The sequence below is a fragment of the Bufo bufo genome, chromosome 1 (genome assembly GCF_905171765.1).
Source record: "Bufo bufo chromosome 1, aBufBuf1.1, whole genome shotgun sequence".
Classification (NCBI taxonomy): domain Eukaryota; kingdom Metazoa; phylum Chordata; class Amphibia; order Anura; family Bufonidae; genus Bufo; species Bufo bufo.
Genome location: NC_053389.1, coordinates 532,633,607 through 532,647,037, shown reverse-complemented (window position 1 = coordinate 532,647,037; position 13,431 = coordinate 532,633,607). Strand labels below are relative to the sequence as shown.

General features: G+C 44.4%; 1 protein-coding gene across 2 annotated transcripts in view; it reads right to left on the bottom strand.

Annotated features, from left to right (window-relative positions):
* Positions 1 to 13,431, bottom strand: part of TUBGCP6 (tubulin gamma complex associated protein 6) — a 60,012-nt gene that overhangs the window by 35,869 nt on the left and 10,712 nt on the right. For both annotated transcript variants that reach the window (XM_040412040.1, XM_040412047.1), the window contains exons 7-9: positions 12,529 to 12,604; positions 11,856 to 11,965; positions 68 to 159 (exon numbers count right to left, since the gene is read on the bottom strand). In XM_040412040.1, coding sequence (XP_040267974.1) covers positions 68 to 159; positions 11,856 to 11,965; positions 12,529 to 12,604 — 278 coding nt within the window. The remainder of the gene's footprint in view (positions 1 to 67; positions 160 to 11,855; positions 11,966 to 12,528; positions 12,605 to 13,431) is intronic.

The following is a 13,431-nucleotide window of genomic DNA, read 5'->3' as shown; positions in this document are numbered from 1 at the left end:
AGTAAATGGGGGTGAAACAGAAAACTGAATTTTAAAAGGCCAATTCCACAGGATTCTAAAACTGTACCTCTAAACCCAAGGTAGTCTTCATTCACCTGGATCATGAATTCTTTACAAGCATCTCTTAAAACACCAGTGTAGACCCAATCATAGATAAATCTGGAAAAAGAAAATCAACAAATATGCATTTTTATCAAACCTGGTGAGGAACAATTATTTTCTGTTTATGGAAAGTTTTTTCCTGCAGTTACGAGGGACCGCCATGGGGTCAAATGTGGCGCCCACCTACGCCAATGTCTTCATGGTGGCCCTCGAGGAGGACCTTGTCTATGTATCCCACCACTTCAGTCAGGTACTGGGGTGGTGGCGGTACATAGACGATGTCTTCCTAGTTTGGCACGGTGACTCCACTTCCTTGGAGTCATTTCATTATTTTTTGAATAACTTGGATCCTGGTATTGCGTTTACCTTGATATATTCTGACACTCATGTCCAATTCCTTGACACTACTGTCACTATTGTTGGTGACAAATTATCCACAGATATTTTCACTAAGCCTACTGACTTCAACACGTTGTTGCACTACAATAGTTGCTACCCGAGGTCCACTATTGATTTACTACCTTACAGTCAATTCCTTAGGGTCAAAAGGATAGTACAGGATTCAGAAATGCTACCTACTCGATACGCTCAGATGGCGCACAGGTCTAGAGAGCGGGGGTACCCTATTCCATTCATATCCACATACTCTGAACAAAGTGGGATAGTTGCCCAAATTGTCCGCAAACATTGGTCTATATTGAAGAGTAATCTGCCCAATATTGTAGCGTTCACGGTGCCTCCCCTGCTTTCCTATAGGCGCCCCACCAATTTCCGTGATAAATTGGTTCGGGCGGACATTCCAGCTAAAGGTTTGGTACAAACTTACATTGGGCCACGGAGGAGGGGTTGCTATCCCTGCCTTAATTGTGTGAATTGTTCATACATGATTAGGGGGGATAGATTCACTCATCCTGTTACGGGAAGCCACTATGATATTGGTCATTTTTTGACATGTGACAGCTCATATGTTGTTTATGTGCTCTCTTGTCCATGTGGTCTCCTGTATGTTGGGGAGACCAAGTGTGACATGAAGACACGTCTAAACAACCATTGTTTTTCAATCAGACGCAAGAGGAAAGACTTGCCAGTCCCTAAACATTTTGTCGAGGCAAATCATAGGGAGAAGGATCTAAAATTTATGATACTGGACCAGATCAATTTGTCTAGGAGGGGAGGTGATAGGACATTGGCTCTCAAACAGAGAGAGCTACGATGGATCCATCGCCTCAACACTCTGAGACCAGTTGGACTTAATGTCGATTTTAAATGGAGTGTGATATAAGATGGGGCTCCTCAGTATTCTCTGTTTTCTTTGCTCACTGTGCCCTTGATGTGTGAATTCAATTGGTGTCATCTACTTTATAACTAATTATGACGACTGGATGTTTAGTAATTTTTACATTTATCTCTTTCTTCTCTTTTTTTAGAGTTTTTTTGTCAATGCTTCTGCGGCGGTGCTGTTGGATGGCGGATGCGTAACTCCACGTCTCATCTTCTATCTCTGTGGATGGAGGGGATTCATGGGGAGTAAATACCTACCACTATTGCTAATTTCGCTGGTCGACTGTATAGGGTTCCTTGTCAAATGAGTGGTGGTTCTAATCTATCTTATTCTAGAGTCGAGGGGAGATATTGGGTTTTGAGGTGTTTGGGCATGGACGTGTCCTTGACCTCGGACCCGTGGTGGGCCTATGGTGATGATCATGGAAATGAAACAACCATTGGCCTCCTTTTCCCTTTATATGTATGGCACTCATCCTGAAAGGTCCTTTTCTGTGTGCAGATATACTCCAAATACCACGATCGCTCTGTTTCTTAACCTGAATACAGCGACCAGTTGGGTGCTTTTATGCATTCATTTGTGTGTCTTTAAATTTGACATCCACTTTATTGGTCTTTGACCTCTTTTTCATAATGGTGTGCCCCCTGTTTCTTCGCTCTGGTAGTTAGGATAAGCGGGCGCAGTACAGAGGCAAAATACAAGTTCGTGATTCAAACTTCAGTGTTTATTCACACATGGTGCCAAAAACAAAACGACACTTTTGCAGTGTTGGTGTTACTTCACACTAGGGTCAGGGCCGGCGTCATAACCCGGCATCCCCGGGCAAGTGCCGGGGCCCAATGCTCCTGGGGGGGCCCACTGAGCTGCTATGAGCACTTCCATCAATACAGATGGGAGCTCTCACTGCTGTCATTTCACATACGCAGTACCCCTTTGGTGGGCCCTCTGAGCTGCAGAGACTCAGGACACGCCCGCTCTACACAGGACACACGCTGCCTGAGGAGAGAGACCGCAGGGCTGGAGCTGGAGCAGAGAAGTGTGAACACAGTCTGTAAGTCTGCACTGTGACTGTCTCTTCTCTGTGGGACAGAAGGAAAGGGGGGGACACTGCTGCTTCATTCTATTTAGTTGTGTTACTGTTTTATTAAGCTGATTGTCTCCATGACACCTGCCCCCCCCCCCCCCATATCCTGTCCTATATCACCCTCATGGAGCCCTTGCCGTCTCCTTTCCTCCCTCATGTATCCAGGGCTCCTGTCCCACCCTCCTATCTCCTATTGCTGCCCTGCACAGACCTCCTGCCACTACTTGTATGAATCCCCCTCAGAGCCCCTTCCACCTACTTGCTGTGTCCACCCCTCCTGTCCATCCAGGGCCCCGGGCCCCTGTCTCACTCCTCTGCCTCTCATTATGGTGGCATCTGAACCGCATTCACCATAAGGACCTTCTAACATCACAGGGTCATGTGACTGTGCCCCCCACCCCGTACTGTGCCCCTTTATACCCTGCATTGTGCCCTCTTACCACACTCTGTGCAGTGCCCATAGTCATTCCCTGTACTATGCCCTCTTATACCCTTTTATCCGGTCACTGTATGGCGGTGTTATCACTATATGGCGGTGTTATCACTATATGGCGGTGGTATCACTATATGGCGGTGGTATCACTATATGGCGGTGGTATCCAATAACTGGATGGCCATAACTGTATCCCTTTCTGCCCACACCACTTTTTTTAGACCTGGCATGAGCGGGAAAAGATACAGATTGCGGTGTTAAGGACCTTTGCGCCACATCTGTGTCAGAAATACGCCTAATATAGACGTATTTCTATATAATAAATGACCCCCTAATCGTATGATTATTCGGGGGTGGGGCTAATATCTTTATATTATATAGATTCTAGTGTATTATACTGTGCCCTGTATTTCCCAGTAGAAAATGATCCTTGGGAAGCACAGTCCTCATCCCTGACCACCAGGACCAGGTAGCGCTCTGTCAGTACATGGCGGCCTCCCCTCTCCTCCATGCTGCTCCGCTGTGTACTGGTGCTTATTCTGACACTAGGGCTGGGTTCACATCACATTTTTGCCATCCATTTAATGCATACTGAAAATGTATGCGTTAACAGACGCCTCAGACTGATGCCGTACAGTGGCGTCCGTTCACCATACAGTTCCATGGTAAAAAAACATATACGTTAACGTCTGCATTTTTTACTTGACTCTGCAGGATACAAAAACGTGGAGTGCTGCACATGTGTATACATCAAACCGATAGGAAAAACGTAATGTGAACACACATTGGGGGGGAGGGGGGCGTACTAAATTTCGCTGTGGGGCCCAGTCAGTTCTAGCTCCATCACTGCACATCTCCTTCTTTCCTCCAGGCCTGGCTCACTGCTGCAGCGGGCCGCCGTAGAGAAGGAGCGCAGGGAGCTGCGGTTAGTGAATGACAGGACCACCAGCTCCCCTGCAATGATAGGTATGTGAGGGGGCCACTGGGGGGGTCATTCATCACACTGTGAGGGTCCCTTACACAGTATAATGACTCCCAGTGCCCCCCATTTAGTATAATGATCCCCATTGACCCTCCATTTAGCATAATGACCACCAGATCCCCCATTAAATATAATAACCCCTCGTGCCCCCTCCATACAGTATAACCCCCAGTGTGGGGGCGACTGGGGGTCATTATTCTGAATGGAGGGTCACTGTGGGGTCATTATACTGTGAGGGCCCTTTACATAGTATAATGACCCCCAGTGTCCCCCATTTAGTATAATGATCACCAATGACCCTCCATTCAGTATAATGACCTCCAGAGCCCCCTCCATACAGTATTCCCCCCGTGTGGGGGCTACTGGGGGTCATTCAGGGCCGGCTCCAGGTTCATGTGGGGAGCTGGGAGCTGCGGTTAGTGAATGACAGGACCACCAGCTCCCCTGCAATGATAGGTATGTGAGGGGGCCACTGGGGGGTCATTCATCACACTGTGAGGGTCCATTACACAGTATAATAACTCCCAGTGCCCCCCATTTAGTATAATGATCCCCATTGACCCTCCATTTAGCATAATGACCACCAGAGCCCCCAGTAAATATAATAACCCCTCGTGCCCCCTCCATACAGTATAACCCCCAGTGTGGGGGCGACTGGGGGTCATTATTCTGAATGGAGGGCCACTGTGGGGTCATTATACTGTGAGGGCCCTTTACATAGTATAATGACCCCCAGTGTCCCCCATTTAGTAATGATCACCAATGACCCTCCATTCAGTATAAATACCCCCAGAGCCCCCTCCATACAGTATTCCCCCAGTGTGGGGGCTACTGGGGGTCATTATTCTAAATGGGGGCGACTGGGGGTTATTATTCTGAATGCAGGGCCACAGGTGGTCATTATACAGTGGGGGGGGGGGGAATTGGGGGTTCATTATACTGTGTGAAGGGCCACTAGTAGTCATTATACTGTATAGGGGCCACTGGGGGTCATTATACCGTGTAGGAGCCACAGGGGGACATGTCAATGTAAAAAAATGCCTCATGGGGGCCCACTGGGATTTATCGCCCAAGGGCCCACATGAACCTGGAGCCGGCCCTGACTAGGGTTGTTGCAGGCATTGAAATCTCGATACCCAAATCGATACTTTTGTCCCGGTATCGATTTTTTCAATTTTTTCGATACTGGGCTGCGCTGCTGCGCAGTCTAGTATCTCCGAACATGAGCGAGCTGCTGTCGGCGCACTCGTGTTCTCTCAGCACAGGGGAGAAGGAAGCAGTGTCTCCCTCCCCCCTGTGCTGCTGCCACCAATGAACGGAGAGAGGGGCGGGCGCACTGCGCCACCAATGATAGGACTTTTCCTGGGTCTGGACTTAATTATTAGGCTACACAGAGCGGCGCCCAGAAAATGTCCCTGCCCCCTGTGGTTGGGGCATCATGGTTTGGGGCTGCTTTGCTGCGTCAGGGCCTGGACGGATTGCGATCATCGAAGGAAAAATGAATTCCCAAGTTTATCAAGACATTTTGCAGGAGAACTTAAGGCCATCTGTCCACCAGCTGAAGCTCAACAGAAGATGGGTGTTGCAACAGGACAACGACCCACAGCATAGAAGTAAATCAACAACAGAATGGCTTAAACAGAAGGAAATACGCCTTCTGGAGTGGCCCAGTCAGAGTCCTGACCTCAACCCGATTGAGATGCTGTGGCATGACCTCAAGAAAGCGATTCACACCAGACATCCCAAGAATATTGCTGAACTGAAACAGTTCTGTAAAGAGGAATGGTCAAGAATTACTCCTGACCGTTGTGCACGTCTGATCTGCAACTACAGGAAACGTTTGGTTGAAGTTATTGCTGCCAAAGGAGGTGCAACCAGTTATTAAATCCAAGGGTTCACATACTTTTTCCACCTGCACTGTGAATGTTTACATGGTGTGTTCAATAAAACCATGGTAACATTTAATTCTTTGTGTGTTATTAGTTTAAGCCGACTGTGATTGTCTATTGTTGTGACTTAGATGAAGATCAGATCACATTTTATGGCCAATTTGTGCAGAAATCCATATAATTCCAAAGGGTTCACATACTTTTTCTTGCAACTGTATATATACACACATATATATATATATATATATATTGATAGTATCATGAGTAGGCCAATGTCAACAATGCATCCCTACGATCAGGGCTACTGGAGTGGAAAGAACATATGCAAAATATTTTTTTTATTTTACTTTTAGGGTACATGGGGAGGATTTTCTGCAGCAAAATCCCTGATGAAACCTACATGTGAATGCATCATGGATTTTGCAGTGGATTTGCTGGGCCTTTTATCTGATGCATTGCAAAAGGTGAAATCTGTGGTAGAAATCTACAGCCTAAACTGATGTACTCAGTTTCTTTTAACCTCTTAAGGACACAGGGCGTACATGTACGCCCTGTGTATTTTCGATCACTGCTGTGCGGCTGGCAGTGATCGGAACCCGGTGCCTGCTCAAATCATTGAGCAGGCACCTAGGCTAAATGCGCGGGGGGGTCCCGTGACCCCCCCATGTCGGCGATCGCGGCAAACCGCAGGTCAATTCAGACCTGCGGTTTGCTGCGATTTCTGAAGTTTCTGGTCCCCGCAGTCCCTGACCGCAGGGATCAGAAACTTTATATGCCAAAAAAAAAGTTTTATTTACCCCCCCCTGCACCCCCGAATGATTTTTATGGTGGCGGGAGGTGCAGGGGGAGGGTTGCGGGCGGTGCGGGAGGCGGGCGGTGCGGCAGGCGGGATCGCGATCCCCCGCCCGCCTCCCCTTGTATAATCGTTGGTGTCTAGTGGGGATACCAGGGTGCCAGCACATTGCTGGCACCCTGGTATAAACGGCTGACATCTGCGATGCGATGTCAGCCGTTTAACCCTTTCCATACAGCGGTCCGTACGGACCGCTGTATGGAAAAGGTTAACAGCGCAGGGAGCTCCCTCCCTCTCCCATCGGGGGGCTGCTGTGCCTTTGCAGCCCCCCGATGGGGAGGGAGAGAGCCCCCAGAGAGCCCCCCGAGAGATCCCCTCCTTACCCTTCCCCGTCTGCGAAGTTCTGAGCAGTACTGAGCAGACGGGGAAGGTTCCCATGGCAACAGGACGCCTCTCAGGCGTCCTGCTGTCCATGGTGCTGAACAGATCTGTGCTGAATGGCATAGATCTGTTCAGTGTAAGTAAAATACAGTACAGAACAATATATATTGTACTGTACTGTATTATTCAGACATCAGACCCACTGGATCTTCAAGAACCAAGTGGGTCTGGGTCAAAAAAAAGTGAATAAAAGTGAAAAAAAAGTAAAAATCAAAAAACACATTTATCACTGATAAAAAATGAAAAAAATAAAATTCCCTACACATGTTTGGTATCGCCGCGTCCGTAACGACCTGATCTATAAAACGGTCATGTTACTTTACCCGAACGGTGAACACCATAAAAATAAAAAATAAAAAACTATGATGAAATTGAAATTTTGCCCACCTTACTTCCCAAAAAAGGTAATAAAAGTGATCAAAGAAGTCGCATGTACGCCAAAATTGTAACAATCAAACCGTCATCTCATCCCGCAAAAATCATACCCTACCCAAGATAATCGCCCAAAAACTGAAAAAACTATGGCTCTTAGACTATGGAAACACTAAAACATGATTTTTTTTGTTTCAAAAATGAAATCATTGTGTAAAACTTACATAAATAAAAAAAAAGTATACATATTAGGTATCGCCGCGTCCGTATCGCCCGGCTCTATAAAAATATCACATGATCTAACCCCTCAGATGACCACCGTAAAAAAATAAAAATAAAAACGGTGTAAAAAAAGCCATTTTTTGTCATCTTACGTCACAAAAAGTGTAATAGCAAGCAATCAAAAAGTCATATGCACCCCAAAATAGATGCCAATCAAACCGTCATCTCATCCCGCAAAAAATGAGACCCTACTTAAGATAATCGCCCAAAAACTGAAAAAACTATGGCTCTTAGACTATGGAGACACTAAAACATTTTTTTGGTTTTAAAAATGAAATCATTGTGTAAAACTTACATAAATAAAAAAAATTGTATACATATTAGGTATCTCCGCGTCCGTGACAACCTGCTCTATAAAATTACCACATGATCTAACCTGTCAGATGAATGTTGTAAATAACAAAAAAAAAACGGTGCCAAAAAAGCTATTTCTTGTTACCTTGCCGCACAAAAAGTGTAATATAGAGCAACCAAAAATCATATGTACCCTAAACTAGTACCAACAAAACTGCCACCCTATCCCGTAGTTTCTAAAATGGGGTCACTTTTTTGGAGTTTCTACTCTAGGGGTGCATCAGGGGGGCTTCAAATGGGACATGGTGTCAAAAAAAACAGTCCAGCAAAATATGCCTTCCAAAAACCATATGGTGTTCCTTTCCTTCTGCGCCCTGCCATGTGCCCGTACAGCTGTTTACGACCACATATGGGGTGTTTCTGTAAACTACAGAATTAGGGCCATAAATAATGAGTTTTGTTTGGCTGTTAACCCTTGCTTTGTAACTGGAAAAAAAATATTAAAATGGAAAATCTGCCAAAAAAGTGAAATTTTGAAATTGTATCTCTATTTTCCATTAAATCTTGTGCAACACCTAAAGGGTTAACAAAGTTTGTAAAATCAGTTTTGAATACCTTGAGGGGTGTAGTTTCTTAGATGGGGTCACTTTTATGGAGTTTATAATCTAGGGGTGCATCAGGGGGGCTTCAAATGGGACATGGTGCCAAAAAAACAGTCCAGCAAAATCAGCCCTCCAAAAACCAAACGGCGCACCTTTCACTCTACGCCCCGCTGTGTGCCCGTACAGTAGTTTACGGCCACATATGGGGTGTTTCTGTAAACAGCAGAGTCAGGGCAATAAAGATACAGTCTTGTTTGGCTGTTAACCCTTGCTTTGTTAGTGGAAAAAATGGGTTAAAATGGAAAATTAGGCAAAAAAATGAAATTCTCAAATTTCATCGCCATTTGCCAATAACTCTTGTGCAACACCTAAAGGGTTAACGACGTATGTAAAATCAGTTTTGAATACCTTGAGGGGTGTAGTTTCTTAGATGGGGTCACTTTTAGGGAGTTTCTCCTCTAGGGGTGCATCAGGGGGCTTCAAATGGGACATGGTGTAAATAAACCAGTCCATAAAAAAAAACAGCCTTCCAAAAACCAAACGGCGCACCTTTCACTCTACGCCCCGCTGTGTGGCCGTACAGTAGTTTACGGCCACATATTGGGTGTTTCTGTAAATGGCAGAGTCAGGGCAATAAAGATACAGTCTTGTTTGGCTGTTAACCCTTGGTTTGTTAGTGGAAAAAATGGGTTAAAATGAAAAATTAGACAAAAAAATGAAATTCTCAAATTTCCTCCCTATTTGCCAATAACTCTTGTGCAACACCTAAAGGGTTAACAACGTATGCAAAATCAGTTTTGAATACCTTGAGGGGTGTAGTTTCTTAGATGGGGTCATTTTTGGGTGGTTTCTATAATGTAAGCCTCGCAAAGTGACTTGAGACCTGAACTGGTCCCTAGAAATTGAGTTTTTGTAAATTTCGGAAAAATTTCAAGATTTGCTTCTAAACTTCTAAGCCTTATAACATCCCCAAAAAATAAAATATCATTCCCAAAACAATTCAAACATGAAGTAGACATATGGGGAATGTAAAGTCATCACAATTTTTGGGGGTATTACTATGTATTACAGAAGTAGAGAAACTGAAACTTTGAAATTTGCTAATTTTTTTCAAATTTTTGTTAAATTAGGTATTTTTTGGTGCAAAAAAAATTTTTTTTTTGACTCCATTTTACCAGTGTCATGAAGTACAATATGTGACGAAAAAACAATCTCAGAACGGCCTGGATAAGTCAAACCGTTTTAAAGTTATCAGCACTTAAAGGGACTCTGGTCAGATTTTCAAAAAATGGCCTGGTCCTAAGGTGTAAAAAGGCTGTGTCCTTAAGGGGTTAAAATATGCACTGCAGGTTATTTTCTGCTGTTGTTCCACAATGTGCTGGTACTGTAACACGCTGAGGATTTTCCATACCCAAAGTGTATTTATAAATCTGTTTAATAATTTTAAAATTGGCCTTTGTTAAAAAGGACCAGTCACTTCTCCTGACATGTTAGTTTTAATAAATATTGCATTCCCATGTAGTAATAGTTCTGGAAAATCTATTCTTATATTTGTGTTGTGCCACACCTCAATTATTACTACTAGACCTTTATGAATGAATTGCCAGCAGTCTGCAATAAAGGTCCATCTGGGTGTTACCAGTTGAGTGGAAATCCTTGCACAGTCTGCCATTATGCAATCAGTGCTGCTGGTATCAGACTGTGCACGTACCCCCTCCCCAAACTGGTAACCACCTTTATTGCAGACTGCTGGTGATACATTCATATGCTTCTATTAGGAATAACAGAGAACTGGCACAATATAGATGGTAGGAATAGATGGCAGGAATAGACGCTCCAAAATACATGGGGAATGTAAGTAATTACTAAAACAGACATGTCCGGAGAGGTGACAGTACAAAAAAATAGATCGGAGCAGCACTACGTTACCTAATAAGGTTAAGGTCCATCCATAGGGGGTAATCCTCCAAACGCCAGATCCTCAAAAAGGATTTGTGGGTGCACGCAGTATAGGGCCTTGGCTCGGTGGTCCCAGTACTAGTATCCAAAAGAGATTGGCAGCACTCCTTATAATTTCAAAGCATCAAGTGTGTTTATTCACCAGGTAACATCATATCAGAGCGACGTTTCGACTCACATGAGTCTTTCTCAAGCCAGATTAAGACTTATGTGAGTCGAAACGTCGCTCTGTTATGATGTTACCTGGTGAATAAACACACTTGATGCTTTGAAATTATAAGGAGTGCTGCCAATCTCTTTTGGATACGGAGAGGTGACACGGCATATTTAATAGTAGAAAATGTAATTTATTACAAGAAGCTTATAGACAGGAGACAATGGAAAAGTAAAACTAGACAGATGTGCACTAAGTCATCCACCAAGTGAACTAACAGGATCAAATGTGAACAACGTACATTTCTGTTCAGTAAACACTTCCATAGCATAACGAAAAACCAACCTCAGCTTAAAGGCTCATTCAGACGGCCGTATGTTTTGTTCCGCATTTTTGCGGCACGGGTCCGGACCCATTCAGTTCAATTGGGCTGCAAAAGATGCGGACAGCACACCGTGTGCTGTCCGCATCTGTTGTTCCTTTCGGCAGCCCCGCAAAAAATATAGAGCATGTCCTATTCTTGAACGCAATTGCGGACAAGAATAGGCATTTTCTATAAGAGTGACGGCCATGTGCGGTCCGCAAATTGCAAAGCGCAGAAGGGCCGGTATCCATGTTTTGCAGATCTGCAATTTGCGGACCGCAAAACACATACGGCCGTCCGAATGAGACCTAAAACATATCTGTTAGGCCTCCTGCAAACAACCGTTTTTTTTCCCCGTTTACTGGCCGTTTTTTGCGTTCCGTATATGGAACCATTCATTTCAATGGTTCCGCAAAAAAAACGGAATGTACTCCGCATGCATTCCGTTTCCGTATTTCCGTTCAAAGATAGAACATGTCCTATTATTGCCCGCAAATCACGTTCCGTGGCTCCATTCAAGTCAATGGGTCCGCAAAAAAACGGAACACATACAGAAATGCATCCGTATGTCTTCCGTTTCGTTTTTGCGGAACCATTTATTGGAAATGTTATGCAAAGCCCAATTTTATCTATGTAATTACTGTATACTGTATATGCAATACGGAAAAACGGAACAGAAACGGAAACAAAAAACGGAACAACGGATCCGTGAAAAACACTGAAAAAGCCATACGGTCGTGTGCAGGAGGCCTTATATGGCAGAACCAGGCACAAGGAGCCTCAAACCAATGACTCTGTAGGTTTGGAAAGCTACTCACTCACCTTGTGTATGGTTCACAACTAAATTTTAAAAGCGATAACAAGATGGGGTAATTTTCATTGCTGTTGTTTTCAAGGGCTTCTTTGTAAAGGTATGATAGCAATTTAACACCCTGAGGAGAAACAAGAAGAACATAATGTAAAAACAAAGTAACACAAAGAAATCACAAGCTGTCTTGGGGATATGCTTGCTGATGTCCCCTGCACCTCCCAAGCCTCCACTGTACCCTGTGGATATTAGGACAGCACACACCTCTATGGGCACGCTCTTTTGTCCTGTATACATATACTGCTCCACGTCACACAAATCCATGCACTACTTTCAGCAGTGCAGCCTATGTGAGGGAGAAAAGCTTTGGAACGATCAATTCTTTGATGATCAAACTCCATCTTCACTGATGAGAACATGGAACCAATGTCCACTGCAGAAGACGTATGGCTAAATGGAAAGTATCTATGTGTAGGGGATTCCCTGTTCAAGTCCTAAGACAAAAAATGATGGCCATTTCCCTCCATACCTCTGTAAAACTGGCCCATAGGAATTATATAATAGCACACAGTAATAAGCAATACAGGCTACCTGTGTCAAACAAGCGGTACTGAAGAATATTTTTGGAAATAAACTTCAAAATGCAGGTAAATGAACAAGATGACAGCACTTAGCCAGGGGACTCACTGTAGGAAAGGAAGGGTGGCTTGTCCTAGTGGATCCTGGACCAACTGTCCCAATGCAGCAAAGTTCAGCTAAATACCTGTAAGGATATAAAATAGGCATAACTGATTGATCAGATAACACGCAGTGAAAAGTTCATCTAAAACTGCAGGGAGCACCAAAAATTCATTCTACTGCTAAGTTCACATGTCCGGTATTATTTTCTGTTATCCTGATCTAAGAATGGAAAAATGAAATAACCAGAAGCACCGGATCTGTCATATGATGGACACCACTGGCCCCCCGTTAGTTTTTTGTATTTATTTTTACTGCACTGCTAATGTGAACCAAGCCTTAGACGGCTGATAAGTGTGGGCCCAAGCTGCATTCCGGCTCTATGGAAAAGACAGGATGTTCCCTCTATGGCTACATGTTCCCATAGTATAGAGAAGCATAACCTTACTGCCAACCTGAAGGCTCCAGTACAGCGTAAAGTCCTTTTCTTTTAGCCTTGCAGTTTGCACAGGATGTCTGAAATTATGTCATCTAGGTGTCTCTGCCAGTCCTCATCAGTCCCTGCTCCCTTTCATCTCCATACTACCCTATGTAGGTCTTTTCATATGCCGTTGACCTGTTTTTTCATACTTAATGTTTCTGTACTATTTTCTTAGGGTACTGTCACACTAGCGTTATTCTTTTCCAGCATAGAGTTCCGTCACAGGGGCTCTATGCCGGAAAAGAACTGATCAGGCATATCCCCATGCATTCTGAATGGATAGTAATCCATTCAGTTTGAATCAGTATGCCTTCCGTTCAGTCACTGTCAGGCGTTTTGGCCGGACATAATAGCGCAGCATGCTGCTGTATTATGTCCGTCCAAAATGCCTGATCAGTCGCCGGAATGCCGGATCCGGCATTAATTCCCAT